The sequence below is a fragment of the Rhipicephalus sanguineus genome, chromosome 4, assembly GCF_013339695.2.
Source record: "Rhipicephalus sanguineus isolate Rsan-2018 chromosome 4, BIME_Rsan_1.4, whole genome shotgun sequence".
NCBI lineage: Eukaryota > Metazoa > Arthropoda > Arachnida > Ixodida > Ixodidae > Rhipicephalus > Rhipicephalus sanguineus.
The window spans coordinates 111,168,760-111,193,559 of record NC_051179.1 but is presented as its reverse complement, the minus strand read 5'-3'; the positions used below and the strand labels follow the sequence as shown (position 1 = coordinate 111,193,559).

The 24,800-nt window shown below is 44.4% G+C and overlaps 1 protein-coding gene across 3 annotated transcripts in view; it reads right to left on the bottom strand.

Annotated features, from left to right (window-relative positions):
- Window positions 1-24,340, bottom strand: part of LOC119390558 (uncharacterized) — a 145,436-nt gene extending 121,096 nt beyond the window's left edge. Inside the window, exons 1-5 of one of the 3 annotated variants that reach the window (XM_037658159.2) lie at window positions 24,218-24,340; window positions 19,213-19,289; window positions 10,913-11,224; window positions 2,279-2,350; window positions 1,893-1,964 (exon numbers count right to left, since the gene is read on the bottom strand). In XM_037658159.2, coding sequence (XP_037514087.2) covers window positions 1,893-1,964; window positions 2,279-2,350; window positions 10,913-11,224; window positions 19,213-19,267 — 511 coding nt within the window. In that variant the 5' untranslated portion in view covers window positions 19,268-19,289; window positions 24,218-24,340. The remainder of the gene's footprint in view (window positions 1-1,892; window positions 1,965-2,278; window positions 2,351-10,912; window positions 11,225-19,212; window positions 19,290-24,217) is intronic. The other 2 variants (XM_049414867.1, XM_049414868.1) reach the window with 2 other exon arrangements.
- Window positions 24,341-24,800: the final 460 nt, after the last annotated feature.

Here is a 24,800-nt window from a genome sequence, read left to right as displayed (position 1 = left end):
TTTAAAACACAGTTGGCGCTGCCCCAACACGAGGCTACGCTCAGAATTCGCATTAGGCAGTGTCGTAATCATCGGTGAATTTTCACTGACGGCTACAAGTCAGCGAAACAAAGTGGATCTCACTTAGACTCAGTTATAAAGGAAAGATGACTTTGAAGGGCTCGTTTTTATTTGTTAGACATCATATTAATGGGAACTAATAGACAATATTGCCACGGAAGGTATAGGGGAACCAACCTTGGCGGCACGGTAACGCTATTTTCTTAACCCCCGCTATCAGGCTAACGCTAAACTATAACTGTCTAATATCAATATCTGGGGTTTTACGTGCCAAAACCACGATATGATTACGAGGCACGCCGTAGTGGATGGCTCTGGAAATTTTGACCATCTGGTGTTCTTTAACGTGCATCGACATCGCACAGTACACGGGCCTGTAGCATTTCGCCTCCATCGAAATGCAACTACCGCGGCCGGGATCGAACCCGTGGTCTTCGGGTAGGCATCCGACCTCCGTAACCGCTCCACCACCGCGGCGGACCCGCCCCAAAAACTAAGTGGCCGAAACACACGAGGAGCTGGCACGCTCGCTTTCTTTGAACCATTTTTTTTAACCTCACACGACTATAAGACCAACAAATTTAAGGCTTTCACCTTAAAACTAATAGAGAGCGAACTTTGTTCTCTGCAGCCTTCATGCCCCTGAGTGTGTGCCGCTTCTCAATGACAAAACATCCATTAAATATTCCGCGGCACTCGGCGGTGGCACATGCGGGTCACCTATATTAGGAAAATGCTGTCTGAATAACATATCTCCGTTTTGTGAAGCTATCGTAATAGAGCGAAAAACCAAAGCGTGACAGTTTCGCCGTCTTTTACTTCCCGAAGCAGCCATCTCATAGCTAGACGGAAATAGAAGGCAAGTGTGGATGCAAGTAGAAACCGAAGAACGATCATTTCAATTTAGTTTTATTCGTAGAAGCACGGAAGCTTGGGCGAGTTTGTAAGACATCATGGCACAACTTCAAAGCGCTAAAAAACAGGGACAAACGAAAAAGAGTGGACACGACTAGCGCTCGTCGTGTCCACTCTTTTTCGTTTGTCCCTGTTTTTTAGCGCTTTGAAGTTGTTACTTTTATTCGGCATATTAGTAAGTTTTCGGGTGCTTATTATAGCAAACTAAATGCACGGGCTTTCTTTGCTATATATACCTTTTCATAATGCAAGGGAAGTCATTTTTTATATCTAACGCAGTTGTAATTGATCACAGCTGTGCCCCGTCATGTTTTCTGCTGAAGTCCACCTATTGATTCATTGTGTACGAACTACATCGATTGCCGGCTAAGTGAGATCACTTGTACAACTTATTTCTTCCCCTTGTTTTACCTTTCGTTTAAGCGAATAAACCTTATCCACTTCATTTTTGCCCGTTTCATGATTCTTTCTCTACTATTTATCCCTACTGCGCTTTTGCGGAATTAAAGGAGGCAGAGAACCCACTCGGCGCTCCTGCGTCTATTACAATTGATAAAGTTGGTTTTGGTTTGCTTCCTGGTAAAATTCCCACAGGCGAAACAGCTGGTGCTTGGCTTATCATGAGTGGACAATTGCTTCCGGGTGGGGCTTCTCCAAGCGAACTGCCTTTCCCACTTGATAGGGCGCCTGGCAGGCTCATTAATAATGAAACTGTAAATCCAGACGGGTCTGATGGTACAAATAGAAGAATTGCGAACCCTGGTCGATATGGCGTAGAAACGTGTGGTACTGGCACAATGCCACAAACGCAGCCGTTTTCCTTCCATAAATTAGGCCTAGCAAGAACAACTGTCCTGCCTAGCGCGTAACGGTCGGTCCTGCTAGGCCTTATCCGAAGCAATGAGAGGTTGACAAACCTGAAGAGTGAAGTCCAGAGCCCTGCAGTCCCAGATCTAGTGATGGCCCACCATGTGCAGTCACCGCTGATGCTGTACATATAAGGAAGTATAAAAACACACATATGTTGTGATTAATGGTTCGAAGTGCAGTGCATATTACACTATCAGATATTTTATAAAAGGTTCAAATAATCTTATTTACTTAAGCGCTAATAGAATATACATTCTAATGATAATACAAATAAATGTTTTTTAACGCGAAAACAAAGCAAAACCTTCTGAAATCAGCGCAAGCATCATTTGAGCCACTTCTCTTGAACATCCCAGCGAGACCAACCGTCCTGTCTAGCGAGGAACGGTCGGTCCTGCTAGGCCTTATCAGACACAATGAAAGGTTGACAAACCTGAAGAGCGAAGTCCAGAGCCATGCGGTCCGATATTTAGTGATAGCCCACCAGGTGCACTTCCCGCTGATGCTGTACATATAAGGAAGTATAAAAACACACATACATTGTGAATAATGGTTCCAAGTGCAGTGTATATTACACTATCAGATATTTTATAAAAGATTCAAATAACCTTATTTACTGAAGTGCTAATGTAATATACATTCTAATGACAATACAAATAAATGTTTTTTAGCGCGAAAATAAAGCAAAACCCTCTGAAATCAGCGCACGTTTCACGTGAGCCACTTCTCTTTAATATCATATTTCAAAATTCTCTATAGACCTCATACGTAAATTTAATTACTTACGACTTTTGTCTAGAGCAGCATTCAGGGAGAGGTTACTGCTCTTGCACCATTGAGAAGAAGGAGATAACCCCGACTGCTGCAAGCGACAGCCGCTAACCGATTGAAGTTCTTTAAAGTCTTGATGTGATCGGCATATAGAATAGAAGAATTCTGAATAGCGAAAAAAACGTCATTAACAAAAAAGTTCTCGTTGACGTCGCTCTTCTGCATGGTTTAACCCGACTCGTAAAACTACCTGCGCGTTGACGGAAATAGCGCCTCAGGTTTTAGATTTGTTCGTTGTTTATGATGGACTCCTTAGGCGAAAGCCGACAGTGCATAGATGTTTTGTAGCATGCCTGGATCTCTGCACGATATAAGCCAGAAAAGCCATAATTTGCAGCTTGAAGTCGACCGGACTTCGGGGACGTTTGTAAAGTAACTTTAGCGCGTACTCGTATTATGTGTGTTTACACTGACCCTTCTTTATTTATTTTTCCTACTCTTCCTTTTCGTCGCTAGCTTAACTTTTATTTAAAATTTTCCTTCCCCACGCGTAAGGTAGCCAACCAAGTGTATGCTTCCTTCACCTACCCGCCTATTCCCTTCTTTTCTCTCTCTTTCTCTCCTTACGAAATAAGATATACGGTTTAGCTCACTTATAACGATGCCGGTTTTCACAATATAGCGGTTATAACAATGAAAAGCTGCTGCATAGTCAACTCTGTATGTTTTCTATTGTGAAATAACACGTTGACTACAATTATATAACAATGAAACCTGGCTGCTTGAAGTTCATTCCAAAGGGCAATAGAACGCGATATACTTGAAAAAAAAGTGCAGAAAACCGCTATATCGAGATGTTGCGCTCGAGCCCGCCACCCAATAGCCACCACGAGCTCGAAGCATTCTGCAGGCACCAAGACTACCCAACACACACCAGCCGCTACCTTCATTTTCAGTATGACCGCCCCGCAAGTCACGAGGGTTCAGTCATCACCTCTTTTTGTTAAAAATAGTCGAAGATAATTGGACATCGGAAGCAGAACAAAACAAAGAAATTATAAGAGCTCTCAAAAAAGTTAGGCGCGGTGGTTGTGCCAATTAATTCATTCAAAAATCATAAGAGAACAGAAACGAAGAACTACACATTTCGAACCTCAGTAATCGACTTCCCACCATCCCTAGAAAAGAGTAACTATCCCGTATATCAAAGGTGCGACCGAAGCTCTCAGCAAAAAGATAAGGTGACATCAGATCTCTTGAAAGACGGTGGAGAGGCTATGTTAGAAAACCTGGCCACCCTGTATACGAAGTGTCTCTTGACGAGGAAGGTATCAGAATCTTGGAGGAATGCTAACATCATCTTAATCCGTTGGAAAGAGGACGTCAAGGACTTCAAAAATTACAGGTCGATCAGCTTACTGTCCGTTGTCACACCAGCTATTTACAAAGATAATAGCTAATAGAATTAAGACAATCTTAGAATTCAGTCAATCAAAGGACCAAACAGGATTTCGTACAGGCTACTCGACAGTAGACCATATTTACGCTATCAACCAGGTGATAGAGAAATGCGCTGGAATATGACCAACCTCTATATATAGCCTTCATATATTACGACAAGGCGTTTGATTCTGTCGAATTATCAGCAGAGTACTATTAAGCTAAGTCATAAACATTTCATTCCTTGTGAAGCCGCGGGCCGCCACAGAAACGTCCGCGGGCCGTGTGTTTGAGACCCCGAACATAAAGCTTCAATGCAAAGCTCAAGTAAGAATACCGCTTCTGTTGAATTTCGCTGCAAATCTGACAATAACCTAAGTGGCAAGGCTACTTTTGGCTACTTTCAGCTTGAGTTCTGGCACTTTTTCAAGTCTGCCCAACGGCAACCTTGCCCTGGTTCGCCAAGAATTGATTCGCATTCAAAAACTCACACTAAAAATTGCTTAGATCCCTAGGGCAGCTGAAGTGCACGTTGCCGCGGTGGACCAATAGTTACGGTACTCTGCTGCTGAGCCGGAAGACGTGGGTTCGATCCTGGTCACTGCGGTCGCATTTCAATGGAGGCGAAATGCTAGATGCCATTGTACTGTATGATTTCAGTACATGGTAAAGAGCCCCAGGTGGTCGAAATTGGCGGGGGTCTGCACTACCGCATCACTCATAGCTCGAGTCGCTCTAGAACGCAAAACCTAACATACCAACCTATTCGCTGATACCATAGGCAGAGAGAATTGAAATCAGTTATGGCTCAGATTACGAGGCACTCCAATCAACATTACGAAAATTATCCGCCTTGTGCGGCAGGTGAGACAGAAATGAAGACGATCCTGCACGAGTACATCGTACGACTCATCCACAACTTCCAAGGCACACAGGAAGATATCAACAAAGCAACTAAAGAGAAGTTGCGACAGACTTCTTGAGGTGGCAATCACTCCGAATTATCAAAATATGAAGAGAAACTCAGCCCAGACCTTGGCCGACCTTTCACAAGAGCCTAAGTGGAAGAAGCCCTTGCCACACTGGCTAGAAACGCTTCCGCAGCCAAGGAAACGAATCACAATATGATATCTAGCAACACTGGTGCGACAGCTGTAGATGCCTTCTTCGAATTCATTAACGGCTGTTGGCCCATGGGCAAGATGTCGGCTGTGTGAAAACTCGCTTAGCTACACATAAATAAAAAGCCTAGAAACCCATTAGCCTATCAGAACTTGCGGCCTATTCTAATTCTTTCGCTGCAAGAGTACCCAAACGCAAGGTGTTCAACAACATTTATCCACACCTAGAAGACCAAGCACACATCTCAACTAAGATCTTTGGCCTTCGAAAATACCCATCAACACACGTTATCGCCTTGCAGGTCAAGGAGTAAGTAACATATGCGATAACTACACACAGCCAGCGAGTCATCCTAACGTTAGACATCAAGAGAGCTTTCGATTATGTATCGCACGAAGCGATACTTCACCATATCGGGCACTTCAACTGCAGTCAAACAACCTACAATTGCGCTAACGATTTCATGTACGACCGTATCTCTACAGTGCAAATTGGATATCGCTTTAGTAACAACTGTACGAGGGTTTCTTGATACATATTTACAACAGAAGATGAAACAGCGCGACCAGAAGAAGGACATCGAATCATCGAATACCAGAGAACTAGAGCAAAATGCCAACTGAAAGTCAAGTTGCAGAAAACCTACCTTCTGTGTGATCACGGAATACACATACGCGCATCACTCACAATCACTAAAGAAAAACACACTCTCAAAATCTTTATCGCTTTTTCTTATAATACAAGTGTTGGCACTGGCATATTTGTCAGGCAATTTTTAATGCACTAGGCCTGTATGATTTTCCTTTCCTTGACAGCCTTTAACAAGAGGTGTGACAAGCTTAAAGGACGATGCATCTCACGCGATTCAGGCAGACAAATTGGCCTCCATGATTCCATTCATCCGCTAATTAACAGTACGAGTTCATGGAGAGTACCGCAGTAACCTGCGATTCCCTGATGAGATTACATTGATGAGTGACTCAGGCGATGAATGGCAACTCATGATTACTGAATTGGATGAGGAAAGCAGAATGGTAGGTGTGAAAATTAATATGGAGAAAACTAATGTGCAACAGTCTCAGACGAGAACGGCGCTTTGCGAAAGGTAGCGAGGCACTGCAAGTGGTAAAATAATACGTCTGCTTAGGACAGGCAGGGACCGCGGAGCCGAACCATGAAACTGAAGTAACAAGAAGAATAAGAATGGGATGAAGCGCACTCTGCAGGCATTCTGAAACCATGAATGGTAGTTTACCACTATCCCTCAAGAGGAAGGTATATAACAACTGCATCTTACCGGTACTTTCCTACGGAGCAGAAACCTGGGGGCTTACAAAGAGGGTTCAACTTCAATTGAGGATGACGCAGCGAGCAATGGAAATGAAAATGATAGGTGTAGCAATAAGGGACAAGAAGGGAGCAGGGTGGGTCAGAGAACAAACGGGTGGTTAGGACATCGTAGTCCAAATCAAGACGTATAAATGGGCGTGGGCACGCCATGTAGCGCGTAATCAAGATAAGGGCTGATCATTAAGAGTAACAGACAGGATTCCAAGAGAAAGCCAACGCGCGAGGGGGGGACAGAGTGTTAGGCGGGCAGATGAGATTAAGAAGTTCGCGGGTATAACGTGGTCGCAGCAAGCATATGACCGGTTTCATTGGAGGAACATAAGGGCGGCCTTTGCCCCGCAGTGAGTTCAGTCCGGCTGATCATGATGATGATTATGATGATGATGATGATTGTTAGCACGACCGCACTTACCGAATACAGAATGCATTCCCCAAAACACTTGTACTGACTCCGGGACGCGAATCGCTGATGAGAAACCAAGCGGCTCAATCTGCCACCTGCGGACGTGTAAACTGAGCGACTTGGCCGGGACAACGGCTACCGCCAGAACCGGACGAAAGGGTGGAAATGGATATCATGGCATTGTAGAGCATTGTAAGAAAAAAAACAGGTGCATATACCTACCGTTATACTGCCATATGTTCCTGGAATGCAGCGGAAATCCGCTGATAACGCCCATCTACTCATTAAAAGAACACCAGTGGGAGGGACAGTTGACTACCGCAAGCTCCGAAAACCGGCTACAGTTGGGGAAAAGTGCTATAAGCCCAAGTCTACCTAAAATGAGGCTACCTGACTACCTGAAGTGCCCACTTACGAGCCTCAAGAGCCTGGTCACCAAAACAAAATGTTTATCCTGTTTCTCTCTTTCGCAGTCCACTCGCTTGTCATAGGAATCCTAAAGACAGCAGAATTGCTCTAGCCCCCCCCTCCCGCCCTTTTCCTTCCTATAGACGGTCGTATACACATTCGAAAGCAGCAGATAATCAATAACTTTATTGTGCCTGTGATATTAGGTGAATTCGCTGAATAGAAATATGGTTCCGATGTTGCGTTACAGCTCTGTGAAGTTTTCTTAACCATTTAAATATTTTTAAGCATGTTTTAAAAAGTACTATGTGGCCTAAAAAAGGCGCCTACAATCGCCACCACATTTTAACGCTGCTCCTTTAAGGGCAAAAACATCATTATGCTTGACGCTGTTGTCCGGAAACAGGACTTCTCCTTTTTCATGGGCTTGTACACAAGGAATCGGGCGCAAGCTTTCAGCTGAGAGAAATTTTTTCTTGGCAGAAAATTAGCAAAACGTGCAACCTTCATATTTCAATGCTTCAGCAATCGTTAATTGAAGATAGTTGAGCCTGCTTTTAGAAAATTTGTCGTTTGATGGCGCCTTTCACCTAGCGTTGAGGTCTGCAATGCAACTAGGTAGAGAAAAAATTATTAAGCAGAACTAGACGGGTGATGTTTCAAATCAATCACGTGCTACACAAACGATCCGCCCACATTGGGAAAGGAAATTTAGCAGCAGGGTGTGTCCAGATAAGATCGAACACGAGGTCCCGGTCACCATTCCCGATTTTGATGAAACTTACTGTAGACACAGTTATTAGTTCCAGAACGATGGCTTCGAAGTTTGTTTCGCGAAAAAAAAATTGTACGCATGAAAAAATTACATATACATTTTGGCCGCAAAAATCACTTTTCCGCCAATTTTACGATTTTTTAACTTTGAGCGCACCTAGGGAAAAAACGGGGAACATTTTGGTCGCGATATTTACTCTAGTCAAAGAACAAGTGAAATCCAATTTTATGAGCATATAATTTATCTTACTTGTCTAAGGCCTTTTCTGGAAAAATATCACAAACATTACTAATTGCACAAAATACCAGTATTTCAGGAATTTATTGCTGCAAACCAGTTAAACTGAGGATAATAAAGCTCAGTACATATTAACTTTGATATTTGTGCTCTTCTTTAAAATAATTTTCGTGGTTTTGGCGCTCTCTGTTTTACTTTAGAATTCGGCTGAAACGTAAGTGGTTTACCAAAAACGCCGAAGATTGAAAAAAATTTTCCTCATGAAGTCCATTTTTATTTATTTTTTTTTTCAAAATCCCTGTGATTGAAGTCAAGGATGTGATCTACCATTCTATGTAAAACAAAGTTGCATTATTTTGGTTACTAACAAGTTGTAATGAGTCACATGTGACGAAGTCAGCATGGCAGGCGCGCCGCCCGTTATGTGCGGAATATCGGATAGAAGTTGTTCAAAATGACTGTGCGCCACATAATCATAAAGCAGCAGCTCGACAACAACAAATGCGCAGCCAGCTTGCATGGTTTAGCAAGCTTTGCTTTGCGATCAGCCGCTTAACAAATCCGCAGCAGCGGCCGCTCGAGGCGGCAGGCGATCACAATGCATGAGTGCCGCTTCGACTGTGAGCGAGCTCCGCCTGCGCGTGAAAACTACGCTCGGAGGACGAATGAGATAGGGAATGCATCGCTTTCAAAAGGAAACGTTGTTAATTGCCAACAAGGTCCATATTATACAACGAAAACTCTGCCTGAAATTTTGCAGTTAGCGCCTCCATACAGCACGCATACATTCTTCCCCTGCTGTTATGTTCGAAGCGGCAAAATATCGTGGTAAACGCACGGCTTGTCTGGAATATCATAGCTCCAGACACCATATAATACAGCATTCTAAAAGCGGTACTTTCATAAAGCAAAGGACTTGTACACATTTCTGTTAACAGCCGGCTGACACCGGTGTTCTGGCACGAGAAGAACAACACCAGTTTGAGTTGTCCGACCATCGTGAGCACGTGCGACAGCGTTCTTTAGATGTCACAGAACTTGCTTTCGTGTCATATGTTGCCGACAGATTGAAAACGTAATTAGTTTTAGACCATCAGGAGAGAGGAAGCAACACATAAGCGCACTGCTGGAGGCGCTCATTGCAAAATTCCGAGCAGAGTTTTCATTGGATAGTATGGACTTGTTTCGCAATTAACGACGGTTACTTTTCACAGTGATGCATTTCTCATCTCATTCGTCCTCTGAGCGTAGTTTTCACGCGCAAGCGGAGCTCGCCAACAGTCGAAGCGGCACTCATGTAATGTGAGCGCCCGCAGCCTCGAGCGGCCGCAGCTGTTGCGGGTTTGTCAAATGGCCGATCGCAAGACAAAGCTTGCTCCACCATGCAACCTGGCTGCGCCTTTGTTGTGTTGGAGCTGCTGCTTTGTGATTATGTCGCGTACAATTATTTTGAACAACTTCTACCCGATCTTCCGCACATAAAGAGGGGCGCGACCGCTAGGCTGACCTGGTCACGTGTGACTCATTACAACTTTTTGGTAACCAAAATAATGCAACGTTTTTTTTTTTACACAGAATGGTAGATCACATCCTTGATTTCAATCAGAGGGCTTCTGAAAAAAAAAATAGTACTCGCCTTTATGAGAAAACTATTTTCAAACTTCGGCGTTTTTGGTAAACCACTTACGTTTCAGCCGAATTCTAAAGTAAAACAGAGCGCGACAAACCACGAAAATTATTTTAAGGAAGAGCCCAAATATCAAAGTTAATATGTGCCGAGTTTTATTATCCTCAGTTTAACTGGTTTGCAGCAATAAATTCCTAAAACACTGGTAATTTGTGCGATTAGCCATGTTTGTGATATTTTGTCCTGAAAAAACCTTAGACAACTAAGAGAAATTATATGCTCATAAAATTGTATTTTACTTGTTCTTTGACTAGTATAAATATCGTGACCAAAGAGTTCACCGTTTTTTCCCTAGGTGCGCTGAAAATTAAAAACTTGCGAAATTGGCGGGAAAGTGATTTTTGCGGCCAAAATGTATATATATAATTTTTTTCATGCGACCAAAATTTTTTCTCGCGAAATTACCTTCAAAACCAATGTTCTGGACCTAATACCTGGGTCTACAGTAAATGTCATCAAAATCGGGTATGGTGACCGGGACCTTGTGTTCGATGATATGTGGACATACCCAGCAGTACTATGCTCCCTGTGTAACGTGGCATTGCAGACGCTGATTTTGACACCAATAGTTCATATTCCGCAGTAAACTGGATTCAGCCAGATGGTCTTGTTCGTGCGACATATGCAAAATTCCCGGCCGCCGTGGTCCCATTTCGATCGAGGTGGTATGTTAGAGGCCCGTGTCCTGTGCGATGTCAGTGCAGGTTGAAGAACACCGGATGGTCGAAACTTCTGGAGCCCTCCACTATGGTGTCTCTCATAATCATATCGTGGTTTTTTGAGACGTAAAACCCCAAATAATATTATTAACGCATGCCAAATTCTGTTATTGCTTCTAGTCCTGTTGCATTACACGTATATTTTGATCTCTTACCATGGGATCCATGGCTTTGGCCGAAGGTAGACCCGCTAGCTTGAGGATGCTGCGCTGGTCTGATTTGAAGCGATCCATGGGAACCCCCTCCCATTCCTCCAGCGATGACGGGTCCGCCAAGAGAACCACTATGAGCAGGCAGTCTTGATCCTCCGCCACTTAGTGCTGGGTTCACTCCCCCTAGATTGCCTCCTCCTGAGATTCCTCCTCCAAGGACACCAATTCCTGGAGGGCTTACTCCTGGTAGTGCCACCACAGGGCCTCCTGATGACTGCGATCCCCCTTTAATTTCTCCGATTGGTGCTGCATTGGCTATATCATTTTGAAAAAACAAAACTGAATCAACAATAGATTTAACTCAGGTAACTTATACCATTCTGCTACTCTATAAAGTCCAACCACATCGCAATTTTTTTAATAATCTCGATCGACTTAGGGCTTTCTGGTGTTCTCTGGTGTGGTTTGTCTGGGCGAAACAAAGTTTCTTGTCAAGGTTAAGTTAAATAGCCGCAGTGATATTTGTTTAGTAATCTTTTATTTGTTGCTTCAACGAGACCGCATGCAAAGAAAACAGTAGGTTCGTCTTTCTTGTTCTTGCGACTGCAATTTTATGTGGGCATTCCTCTTGAAATCGGAGCAGGATATTATGGTAACTAATACTACCAGATATTGTTGAGTTATAACTGACGTAAATATTTTATTGACAACCCACATCACTGAGTGAGTTTTATGGGAGCCCTATTATCAGAGCTAAACTTGAGCAAACACCTTTAAGTGTCTGCTTTTAATTATTTGTAAGTAATATTCCGCTTCTTCCACACAAAGATGAGAGCATTAGAACTTCGAGTGGCGGCACAAGGAACCACTCCCTCCACTTGGAATACAGCAAGTACAATGCACAACAAGCACCACTACTGCCCGAACACTTTACGTCTTCAGAGACCTACTCGACTACGCCGAAAAGATGCCACTCCGCTCTGCCGTTCATGCCTAAGAGTGGCTTTCACGAACTAACTTTCTTTTTGAATGGAAATGGCTGACAACCCTTTTTGGTGACAACTGTGGTAGCAAGGACACATTACAGCACATCGTCTGCGACTGTCCTCGCTACAATGCACAGAGAAAATCACTCGCGGTCGCTCTAGCTCGCATAGACCACAGCCCTATAATGGCAGAAACCATTTTGAAATCTACTCCTGAGAGGTTATGGCGGGTGAAGGCGACGATAGCAGTGCTCCAATTCTTGAAGACGACAGACTTGCACCGGCGGTTATAGACTAATAGCGCAGTCATGACGGGGGATGTGTGACTTTCTGTGTGCCTCCTCTATCTTTCTCTACCTCTCTCTATCTCTATCTTTAAAGATCCCCACCCTTTCCCCTGAGGGTAGCATACCGGTTCTTCTAGACTGGTTACCATTCATGCCTTTCCTTTTTTAGAACGCAACCCACATGTGCTTCTACCTTAGAGACGTCGTCGCTTCTCATAAAGGAAACTTTAATAGTGAATTGCACATAGTTCAAGTGCAATTCATTGATCCATGCGTCAGTTCTCAGCAAGAGAACGTTGTCCACCCATTTACGCGCAATGGAACTGGGGCCGAAATCACATAGCTTCTTTCGTAAGTGCTTTTTTTCATGTCCCGGGTGGCTTTGGCTACTGTATATCTAACATTTCATTGGCTCAAATTATATTCTTACGAACCTGCTTAGCGTAAGATATTACTGTTGGTACGGACCCTATTTTATTTCCGAAAAAAGAAACAACTAGGGACTGGTAGCCACAATTATCAACAAAGCTTGCTAGTGAAAGGTCAGCGTTCTTTGACATACACGTGGCACCCATGCCTTACTATAGGTTCTTGCGCACAAAGTCTAGGAGGCATATCTCACCAAAGTTCGCTTCAGGAAAGTATTAAGCGTTTGAAGAAACTGTGTGGTTCCTGGATAATTACACTAAACCCAAATAAATACAAAGCTGCCCTCTTCTCTCGCCGATGTGACCCATTGGCTTATTCAATAAAAAAAAAAACATACCGTTAGAGGGTGCGCCATCCTAGAATTGAATTGCTCTTACTCTTACTAATAATTTATCTTGCAACGCTGATATTACTGATGTCATCTCATCTTCTAATAAAGCGCTTGGTTCTTCTAAACCGCACCCAAACGAAGCAACAAATCATGTTAAATTACCAGCCTATCAAGCCATAGTCAGACATAAACTCGAATACGCATTGCAGTATGGAGCCCCCCTCAATTATATGTAATCGACGCCCTCGCGTCCGTGGAAAACCGGGCTACAGGGTTCATACACTCTACATGTTCATATATCGCTCATCCTTGCTACTCTTCGCCGTGTATCATCGCTGTCTCTTTGTGATATGTTTGATGATAGTTCGCATAATCAACACCGTATTATTCGTCAGATCATGTACCAAGTGGGCCGCCCTCCTTCTCGCACTAACAATTTTAAGGGTCTTCTTTTTTCGCACAGCCACAGACCGAAGAGCCAACCCTGCCAAACCACGGCCTTAACCAGTACACCCACCAAGTTCGCACAAATAAGTTCAGGGAAGATGAGCCCTTTCGATGAATGTGAAGGCAAAAGCGTACACGAACCTTCTGTTCATCTGCTGTTGAACGTTCTGCTGATATGCTGTTGAATGTTCTGCTGATATGCTGTTGATGTGTATGCTCAACTGAGTGATGATGTCGTCTTGAACTGCGTGGCGATATTTCTGTCAAACTTTATTAAGGCGAACCTCATCAAATGCAAAAACTGATCGTCGTCCTGCGTCGACGTCTGCCGTCTGAGGCGTCCACTCTAGTGATGCAAAAAATCATCATCATGCATCATGATGAATCCACCCCATGACGTCATCAAGACGCCACAGATCGCCGAAATTTGTGACGTCATCGTGACATCACACTGACGTCACGTCACGTGACAACGTCATCACTTTACATCGTAGCTTTGTGAAAGGTTGACCGCTCACGGAGGCAATGCAAAACCAGGTGAGGTGCCTCCGATCCTGGAGGCAGTGGAAAACCACGTTGGGTGCAGAATGCTTTCAGAGGGTGGCGGGGTAGGATCTATATAGCGACTAAGAAGAGAAAGAAGATGGCTTTCGCCTTCCAGTCGTCTTATGCGAGTGCATAAGGGACCCAATGGCTTTTATTAGAAATTTGGGCAAACTTTCTGTGAGGCTTCCTAAGAACTTCCCATTGATGATCATGCATATTGTGCTGACATTTATAAAATGTTATATTCACATTTCTAGAACAGTAATGTACCGTTTCAGTTACCTCCAGCCAGAGTCAAGTGGAACAGATGCTGTAGTACGATCACGTACATCAAGGTGTGTATTCAAGCTCTCGAACCACTTTTTCATTATTAAGTTGCAATGAACTGATGGCAGGCCAGCTGTGCTATTTACTTACGTCTGTCGAGCCGCTTTCTCTTTATTAATTTGCAATGAACTCAGACCGTACCTACTATACTGTTTATTTTCATGTTTATTTGCATCGCATTCTTAGAAAGTCCTAAGCGTCTCCCGAGTTCTTTTTTTTTTTTTTTCACTAGGATGAACGCAACATACATGAGCTAACGAAGCAGGCGCGGAGAGCGCGCGCTCATGCTTTTGTTATTAATGTTATTATTTACCCACGCGAACGTCACAAAGGCGAGGTGATATAAGTATACGGGTTGCTGCACGCTAATGCGTAGCTGGCGCGCTCATTTCTTTTTTTTTTTTTTGACCTTTCATCTTGAGGTGCAACGGCCTTGAAACATAGACTTTTAAGTAGGGGTGTGCGAATATGCGAAAGTTTCGAATATTCGTCGAATATTACATTCTAAATATTCGTATTCGATTCGAAAATCGTGTATTCGAAAAGTTTCGAACATTCGATAACCTCGAATGTTCCAAAAATTCGAATATGCGATTCCATTATTATGCATAAAATAACTCGTCTTCCACATTTCTGCTGCGTTCGTATGGCTAAAAACGTTGCCGAGAGAAGCGATAAACATGGTGAGTACACGGAGGCACGATATCTGCCTGCGACGAGCGCCCCAATACGTATGGTTTATTGCTGGTGCATCGGTGCATCTCCGACGTGCAACGCTGTTGGCGATCATGTAACCGTGCATTTTCAATATAATGCGGCCGTAACGTGCCGCACTACCACTCGTTCACTATGCGGGACCACTTCTGAAGAAAGACAGTGACCCACGTGACTGGTGGCGGACTGTAGGCACCTTCAGATACCCCAGTCTGGCAAAGCTTTGCCCCATGTAACTCCCTATACCAGCCACTTCTGTTCCAAGCGAGTGTGCCTTTTCGGTGGCGGGGGGGGGGGGGGGGGGGGTTGTACAAGGGAGCGCCTGCTGCTAGATCACGTGGTGCAACTCATATTTTTTCATGATAACATGTAGTCGTTACTTTCATTGTGCCGTGATATTTGCTTGTGTTGTGATGTGCATTGTGCTAGCCTGGACATTGTGGTCTGGAGATAGCAATGTATGTTGTGCTGCCAGTCAGGCTGTTAATGTTTTTTTTTTTTTTTTTCAAATAGCTACATGTTAAATAAAGTATCGTTACTGTGGGGGCATTTTCCTTTGATATTCGATATTCGATTCGATATTCGAAGGGGGATATTCGTATTCGAAAATTTTGATATTCGCACACCCCTACTTTTAAGGCTTTGGCCTTAAAATAAGCGATCACTTTTAAGAGCGAAGGTGCTAAAGCTTGAGGTAAAACATCCGTCCGTCCGCAAAAAAAACCTCCGCGCCGTTGCCTAGCAACAACGAAGCCACAGCTGCACCACCTGGGTTGAACCTCGCCTAGACGCGCATGCGCCGAAAAGCAGCCGCCACGAAGCGACGCCCACCGACGGAGACAGTCCGCGCAGCCGCCGCGCCGAGCTCCGCCACAACTGGCGTGACGTCAGCAAGCCGCGCATGGCCTAGCGCCGCAGCTGGTGTGACGTAGCATAGCCGCGCATGGCCGCCGTGACATAGCATAACCGCGTATGTCCTATGAATGGCCGTGTCGTAGCTATCATAACCGATGCATAGCCGTTCCGCAGCTCGCATAGCCGCGTCACAGCGGGTTTGACGTCAGCACTGTCGCTTAGCAACCGCGTATACGTCATAGCGACTATAAGTGAAGATGCGCTCGGCAGTGTTTAAGCATTGTCTAGCCACGGCTCGACCGAAGAAGAAGCCGCTTACCGCGAGTGTCGGCGTGCTGCGTATCGAGAGCGTAACCGTCAACGGTGATTGCATCCCACCTATGTGGCCCAAGAAACGGCTACGAAACGGCAACGAGGAGCGGACCCGGACTATGCTGGGAGAGAGCGCGAGGCGGACGCGGCAAGAAAGCGCACTATGCGAAGTTTTCCCAGCGTGGCTCGAGCCGAGTACGAGTGACGAAATGCCCGCTCTTATACCGGTGGTGCCACAGCCACGTGTGCACGTGAGTTTCTGGCACTGGAGTTTGGACATTCTTGCAAGGTTTGTAACAGGCTGTGGTTCGACTGTACTCTGTGTACGCCAAGGAAAGACCTAGCGTCATCCAAGAAGGCCACGTTCAGCCCCTAAGTTCGGCCATCTTCGCTGTTTCCTAAAGGAGTGGTGACAGAAACATTTGAACTTGAGATAACTTGTGGGACAGATTTGTGTGGACACACGAATCATCTACGCAATATCAACGGATAATACAGCCTAGAACGTAGTATATACAATCAATTTTAAAGGGGTCATGAAGCACCCCTTGGGCTGATTGAAAAAACACATCCTGCGGAAAGCTGACACGGCTATGAACTGCTCTGCCAAATATTACAGTCGTGCGCGCCGCGTAATGGCCACAAGCGGAGCGCGAAGTTGCCGTTTCCCCAGGCACCCTCTTTTCAAACAGAGGCCGGTTCTCACTCTCGTCGGTGGGCGGGGCGTCTGTCCGCTGTACGTAGCAAGAGACATAGCATGCTTATTGGCCGATAGCCGACGTAAATCGAGAGCGGCGTTCGGATCAGATGCGCTTCTTGCTGCGGGGTGCCACCACTTGCCGGCGCCGCACTCCTCAGTACACGGTAGCCGCACTCGCGCAAGCGAATCACAGCGGGAGAGCGATCGCGTTTCATGACGGGGCGCTGGCGTAATTTCTTTCCCCCATGCCATCCCTCCCTGTCTAGCTTCCAGTGCGCTCGCCGGCACGAGAAAAGAGAGAAAGCGCTGGGAGCGTGTGCCAAACCCCCGTAACTCCGCTGATTCTTGACGGATTCGAGAAATTTTTGCGGCAATCGATTCGGGAGGCAGTACACTCCGATACTGAGGCCATTAGATCATTACTTGGAAAAGTGGTTCATGACCCCTTTAAAGTGCCCGTCGTGCCACAGCACGCGAAACGCGCCTTTGGTTTTCGTGTAAGCAACCGACCGCCGCTTGCGTCACGATTCTGCGTTATCTTCTACGGTACTCTCGTACGCTCGCCCCTAGTAAGCGTTTTCAACGGAAAGAGGCGGCAGACTTCCACGGGAGTACAAAGGCTGATGTCCTTGCCTCGGCAGGGCATTTTCGGGGGGTCACGCATATTTATAACGCCTCAGAGGGGATTATAGCAGCACCAAGGAAGCCATCGCTGAAAAAAGTTGTCAATGCGGTGCTCATGTGCACGCGATTTCGTGTGCTCACGCAGCCAACGATGTTCGTTAGTGGTCGTTAACTACCTATTACAACAGAAAAAACGAGATGCTAAATTTTTCTGTCACTGTTCCTTTAAGCTTTACACGGCTAGTGCAAACTTCTTCATTCTTTAGAGTAAATAGCACTGGATTTAATTTTCATTATTTCCGTTACTTGCATATACTCTATGGAATTATGTGCCCATATTATTCATGTGTGCCGTGTTTAATAATACACTTACACCTTTTGTGATTTCAAACTTGTGTATAATGAACATATGTGTGTGCACTCTTTATGTAATGCCTCTGCAGGGTTTTTCGTGTAATAAATTGAAATGAAATAAATATAGAAATGATAGAAATGCGTACTCGTATACATTTTGAAACGTGCTTCAAATGTGTTAAGAGGTTCCCTCATTAGGACAATCACAAATTGTTCTCAGCTTTTCGAACGCCCTTGTACTGCGATGTAGCAGAACTACAATTTCGAAAGTTCGGTTAATGACGTTAAATGGTGTTAAATGACCAAGAATTTGCAGTGTGATGGTGTTGTGCCGACTCTACAAGCTATTTATTGGCGAAAACTTACAAAATTACCAATAGTATCGGTAACATAGCCATCTGTTGCTCGCGGCCTCCTCACGCAGGCTTAGAGCACCTGAATTATTTAGACGAGCCGCTGCCTTAGAGGTTATGGTAATGGGCTTTCCTGTAGGGTTCAACATGTCACAAATGAATTTCGCGTTGGCTGCAACTGCCACTACCCGGTTCCGAAATCATAGAGCCACATAATGTCACTCTTGCCTTACTGCTGTTTGGTGCAGCATTCGAGGCGCAACAAGGAATAGCGGGTGTGCAACTCGATTTCAATTCACCCATTCTGCCTCTGTGCGCTTTGCTGTGACAGTGGTCTAGTGGCGCACGTTTGAAAAACAACAAAGGATGGAGAAACGACTTTGATAGATGAAACAAGAAACGTTAAACTCATCGAGTGGACCAGTGAGACAGACATGAAATTACCTGAAAAAATAGGTTGAAGCAAAACGATGTAAGGCGCTTTTAAAGTGTCATGACAGGTGGTGTTGACGGAAAAGCGTTCACTGTGTCGGAGATGGAGAGGCTGAATGTAATAATTAAATACGCGTTTGCAAACGTTTTCACGTTCGCGGGTTTTTCTGAGCAGTATAATTTTATACCGCATAGGATTAACTTCGCTTAGTATGACCCGGCAAAAGTTACGGTAAGTGGATATCGTTCACGGAGAAAAACCTTATGCGGTAAATAAAATAGCCTGAACAAAATTATTTATGATTAATATACGTCTCTTAGATAAAGCAAATTAGGTTGAACTTTCTAGTATGTTTCGCGCGGGATGTTGTTACGCAGAAAAGACGCCTCAGTCAACAATGCCGCAGTATCCAGAGCAGTATCTAGAGCGTAAATAGGCAGCTCTGGATGGTGCATTGGGCACAGCAGTGCTGCTGCTGCGGTGACATAAATATAGCTACAATAATGTTGTGCAGTGTACTTTACAATAAATAAAAATAACATTATAGGAGCACGCAAAATTGCAGGCGCTGATTTCACTTTTATGCATTCGAACAGCAACCTTACCATAAACCACAAGGGCGCAGGTAGCCAGGATCAATTGTAGGTGCCTCTCCTTCATTTCTTCTCCCGAACAGCTAGACCTGCGTATTGAGGCATCACAATTTTTAATGCAGAAGCGAGTACCAACTTTATATTCTTCCTACAACAGGCAATTTTCGAAATCGAGCATAATAAATACCTAAGTGCATACATCAGTGACGCAAGAAGCTATGGAAGCCTTCAACAAAAGCGATACAAACTGGGACAATAATGAAACACAGGATGCTTTGGACCGAAAAAAGTAAGTAAAGGCGAGGAGTTTAACAAGACGCACTTCCGGTCTGCTACCTCGCACTGGGGGAAGGGTTAAAGTGAAAGAGAGACCGATGAACGAAGAGATGGACACAATCGCGCTCACACTTGGGCGTAGCACATCAAGTCTACAGCCGGTCGCACAGATCTGTTTACATTAAGTACTTCAGTGGCGTTTTCATCACCTTCTGTGCCTTTGTTGCAGACGTTCGTAGTCCTGGAATATTTCGGGGTTGCAATATATATCAAGTTTTAGGTGGTATTCTTGACGAAGTCACGGTGTCAATGTTAACTGTCGCGAATGCAGTTCTGCGCTTGAAACGGAGGGTTTTGTTGCCATCCTATGTTAGCCAGAAATCAATGGGCCGACTCTCACTTGGTGCCCGCGGAAATACCACAGATGAGGCAGTTAAAAGGGAAAGGACTGTGCCTTTTAATGCGAGGAAAGCACCGAGAGAAATTAATTTTGATGAAAGAGTTAGGAAGATAAATGAAATGTGTGGCTTTTGTGCTGAAAGAAGCTGTACCTATCTAACAAGCGTGGAGAAAGAATGTGGCAGAAGATATAGATCACAAGCAAGTACCAGATAATGAAAAAGGTATATGGAAGACGGCGTTTCATAATTAAGTTGGAGTTAAAGAGACAACAAACTTGACACAAAGATTGGGAACTAAAAAGATCATTGCGATTTACTAAGGCGGCAAGAAAAAAATGTGTGTCATGACACAAGAAGCAGCGGTTTTGGATTAGAAGCCCGGAGTGGCTGCTTGATGGTGAAAGCATAACGGAGTAGATATTCACTATGGAGGGGGACATATGTCCGTACAAAAATAAAGATAGGGAAACTCCAGAACGCATTACCAAATACCAGAATATTCACCCTACGAACCTGCTGAAAGCGCGCTTCTTTCAGGAGTTTTGGGCTTGAAAGTGTCAGCGGTAGACATAAGCTCAGAACTTGTTAGCGGTAGACATAAGGTGGAGATATTTTGGATATTGATGAAGAAAAGCCAGAAGTTAGTCTCGCGCGACAATAGTCGTTATGCTCATAGTTCATGAAAACAGGAATCTTTGTCAAAGCAGAAAAGAGAGAAAGGGATGGTCAAGATGGTAGAATGTAAAAGAATGACAAGCGCATGATTACAACGAGCAGGCTAGGTGACTACTGGTCGCCACCGCATTTCAAGGGATATTTTAATAAAGAACATGATCCTCGTGCACTTTTGTATCTTTTTTGACAGCATCATGCATATGGTGGAGGTTTATTCATACCGTAACGACCTGCCCAGTGGCGCTAAAGTAACGATACTATGCCCTCGGGCGCGAGCTCCCAGGTACGATCACAGCACTGCCAACTTGCGAGAATTTCCTAAGAATGACACGTTAGATTTGATGCTAGATCTTTTCATAGGCAGCTTTATCGTGTTGGTGCCCAATGTTCAACAATTTCTCATCACTCTACGTTTCCATGTTTCATGAACTGTCTTCTTTCCATTGTTGTTTTAGTAATTTATTGGGTAATTAGGTCAGGCCGGGTGTGTTAAAGCGAGGACTTCAGAAACCATAGCGCACTAAACGAACACGAGACAAGGTGAACACCGCACAAGCGTTTGCTTTTAACTACGGTTTTATTGCAGATGCCGAGCATATATGAACACGCATCTGAAACTGCAAGAGGAAACAATCGGCAGAAAGAAAGAAGGTAAATGGACACGTGTCCTTTAAGCCAAAAAATCAAGATTTTTCTTGGATAAAAGAACAGACAGCATGCTGACACATTCATTTCCTTACCTGGCTATCTCAGACGCCTTTACAATTTCCGAAATGACGCTAAAGGATAACTGTCTTATGAAAAAAAGGAAGCTACCTGTGGTTTCGCATCCCGTTTCTTACAATGGGCAGCAAGTTGTCCATCTATGGCAGTATTTTCCAGCTTATTGTTGTGCTCGAGCAGACACAAATCCAGGCATCTGCCAGTCTTGCCTACATAATGCCTTCTACATCAAAGTGGAATGTTGTAAACGACGCTTCTTGTGCACAGGACGTAAGCATTTTTACGTCTGATAGAGCAAATAGGGTACCGCTTCCTCGTCGGTCAACTCTACTTACACAACCTCAAAAGCTTATTTGACACTGTGAACGCAGCCTCGACGCCGGACCACTGCCAGACCACCTTTAAATTGTGAGAAACTTTGTGAAATTACGAGATTACAGCCACCTATTCAACAATGAAACCGAGGACTCCTGAATTACCGAACCTAAGACTATAATTTTTGCTGTAATTTAATTTTTTCCCTAATCCATAGAAAAATGGGCAGCCGTCACTGAGAAATTGCGACATCTCCTTTATATTGATTTAAAAAAATAGCAGTAAGTGTCACCGTTTCCATTTCTGACAGAGGTAACTGTAGCCTTCATCGTTTACATTTTAACAGCGGCGCTGTTTCCTCTTTTTCTTTTCCCGTCTAGCGTGACCAGAAAACTAAGCTAAGCTGCGCCTAGAGCGTGCAACACAATAACTCGGCCGGCGCGTGCTCTGTTCGTCCTCTTCCTCATCTTCGGATTGACTATTAATAAAGACCATTTGCTCTTGGCGACGTATATTGAGAAATGAGTGCAGTGAACTAGAAGGTGGTTAGTGGGCTCACTGGCGTCGAACACGTGACGCCGTCGATGTCTCCTAAAGCGTCGGCCACAGACGCTGCATTGATCTCGACCAACGCTTCCAGTGGCCTCGACTGTCGTGACACTGACGGTGATAGCGAACTGAAAGCTATCACCGTCATGAACCGGCGTGTACTTTTTACGCCCTCTTATTCCTCTTCTTCGTCTTCTGCCTCGCAGCCAGAACACTTTCGTCAATTTCTCCGGCGTCGAATGGAATAACTGTGATGAGAGAGAGAACGAGTACAAAGAAAGGGGTAAAGAAAGAAATAGATAGAAAAAAAGAAAGAAAGGAAGGAAGAAAGAAAGCAAGAAAGAAAGAAACAAAGAAAGAAAGAAAGAAAGAAAGGGAACAAAGACTGAAAAAGATAGAAAGATAGAAAAAAGTAGACAGAGAGAGAAAGATCTGTAGAGAAACAGACACAAAAAAGGCACACAAAAAAAAAATACATCTAGACAGAAAGAGAAAGAAAGACAGAGATTCAAAGAAAACAGAGAGAAAAAGTGATAGAAAGAAAGAGGAAGCGACAAATAAAGAGAGAGGAAAAGAAAGGGAAGAAAGAGAAAGAAAGTTAAAAAGAGCGCGAAAGAAAAGTAAAAAGGAATAGAGACAAAACGACACAATTAGAAATAAACAGACACTAAAAAGACATACAAAGAACAGATAGAAAGAGAAAAAGAGGAAGAAAGGAAAGAAAATCAAGAGAAGCGAGGCAGGCCAATCCCCCTCGTGGGTTTGCGCCAGTCTCCTTAAGGCGACTAATAAACAAGCAAGGCCGCACACCTCCGCAGTTCCTTGAGGCTTGCCGCCCCTAATGCGAACCTGCCTTAATTTTTTAACGCGAGAGCGTTAAAGAGCTCATTTCGCAGAAATTCTGGTGCCGTCGTTGGTTGTGAGCGACAAATAATGTTGTCCGTGACCGAATAATTGATAAAAATACAAATATAATAAATAACATGAATCTTCCGTTCGAGTGAGATTCGAACCCAGGCCGTCTGCATGGCAAGCCGGTATTCTACCACAGAGCCACGATATTCCTTGAAGCAGCTTCGATAAAAAAAAAAAAACACCATGTGAATATCACGTAGTAGAAAGACTCCTTAAGGCAGGTAATACGGCGTGGCACAAGCGTAGAATCACGCGAAGCGTCAAAACATGTGAATTGCGCAACGAGTTAGTGTTTTAAAAACGCACCCATTACAAAGCGCTCAGACATACTTAATCATCATCAGCTGCAAAAGCATCAACAAAGTGAGCAGCTGTTTCGTTCGCGTGTTGCCTGACGGACGCGTAGTGGGCCCTTCGCTGACTCGCAAAAGGGAGAATTATGGCGCAGTTTGGCGCAGTTTATGGGCCAATTATGGCCCACTTTCTGTAGGCATTCTCGGATAGTTTGAAACGGCCTATGGTACGCGCAAAGCACTGCACTGAGCAACAACTGCGAACTTTCATTATATTGGCGTGGTTGCGAGCGCTATCTCGACAGACATCAGTAGACGGCTCGCATACGCGCTGTGCTCCCACCGCTTACTTCGCGTTGAGACGACAGACAGCACGCAAACCGCTTCGCTCCCTGCAGCGGCCGCTTTCGCGTAAAACTGCGCTTGGTAGAGCTACGCGAGATGGGATCGAAAAAGTTAGCTGCTAGGCTTCGAATTTGTTGCCGTCGCATCCATTGGTCCGCCCTAGCGGCCGAAGTGCGATTTTTTACGCGAATAACAATAACGTCGACAGTCACCTTGAAATGGGGTTTGTTATATTTTTGTCTATAGAAGAGGGAGACCATAGTTACAGAACGCTACCTGATGCCATTGTTGAGAGAGCTTTAAAAATTCTGAAAATAATAATATCTATGTTCTTGCAAACGTTAGTGCTGGTAATTTTTTAAGTAGAGGGTCACCATTTCGGCGTTCAGAAACAAGGAAAGAAAGATTTGCTTCTCCGTACAAAATCAGTTTTCGTGTCGGACTCTAATGACAAGCCTTTATTGCAAGGCAGAAACTTCACAGACTATGCGCTGCAGGCTACAAGTTGAAAAGAACAGAACTTACCCCTTTATTAAAAAGACTCAAGTCCGAGTGAGTTCGGCTTGTAAGTTCCGTCAGCCTTTTATTTCGATGCACGCGTTTGCAAAACACAAGCAGCAAGAAAGGCAGCTGCAGAAATGCTTGCCCTAAATGTAGCATAATGGAGACACTCCGTGAGCAAGAACCTTGCGAAAAGTTATTATTTTTATTTAAAGAGCAGCTCCACGTGACAAGTGTTCAATGGTACCACTGTTTCTATGAACGCAGCTGTTGCAAAGTGAAGTAAACACTAACATCCATCCATACTTCAGGAACAATACCAAGCTCATTTTCCAACATTCACTATCATGGTCGCGTGGGGAAACCAAATTCAGGTGTGGAAAGCGATTACTGTTGCTCCGATAATGAGAATACTTCCTAAGGAAGTCGGTTACGCATAAGTTCTTCATAGGCATGCAAATAACACAGCTTCTTCTGGAGTGCCCCGTGTTCCTAGTGTGATTTGATCGCTTTTGTCGTTGCGGAGGCTTAGCTCGGCCGTGCGTTCATGCAGGAAAGTTCTGGTGTAATTGTGTGTGCGACTGCCAACGCTTATTTGGGCCGGGTT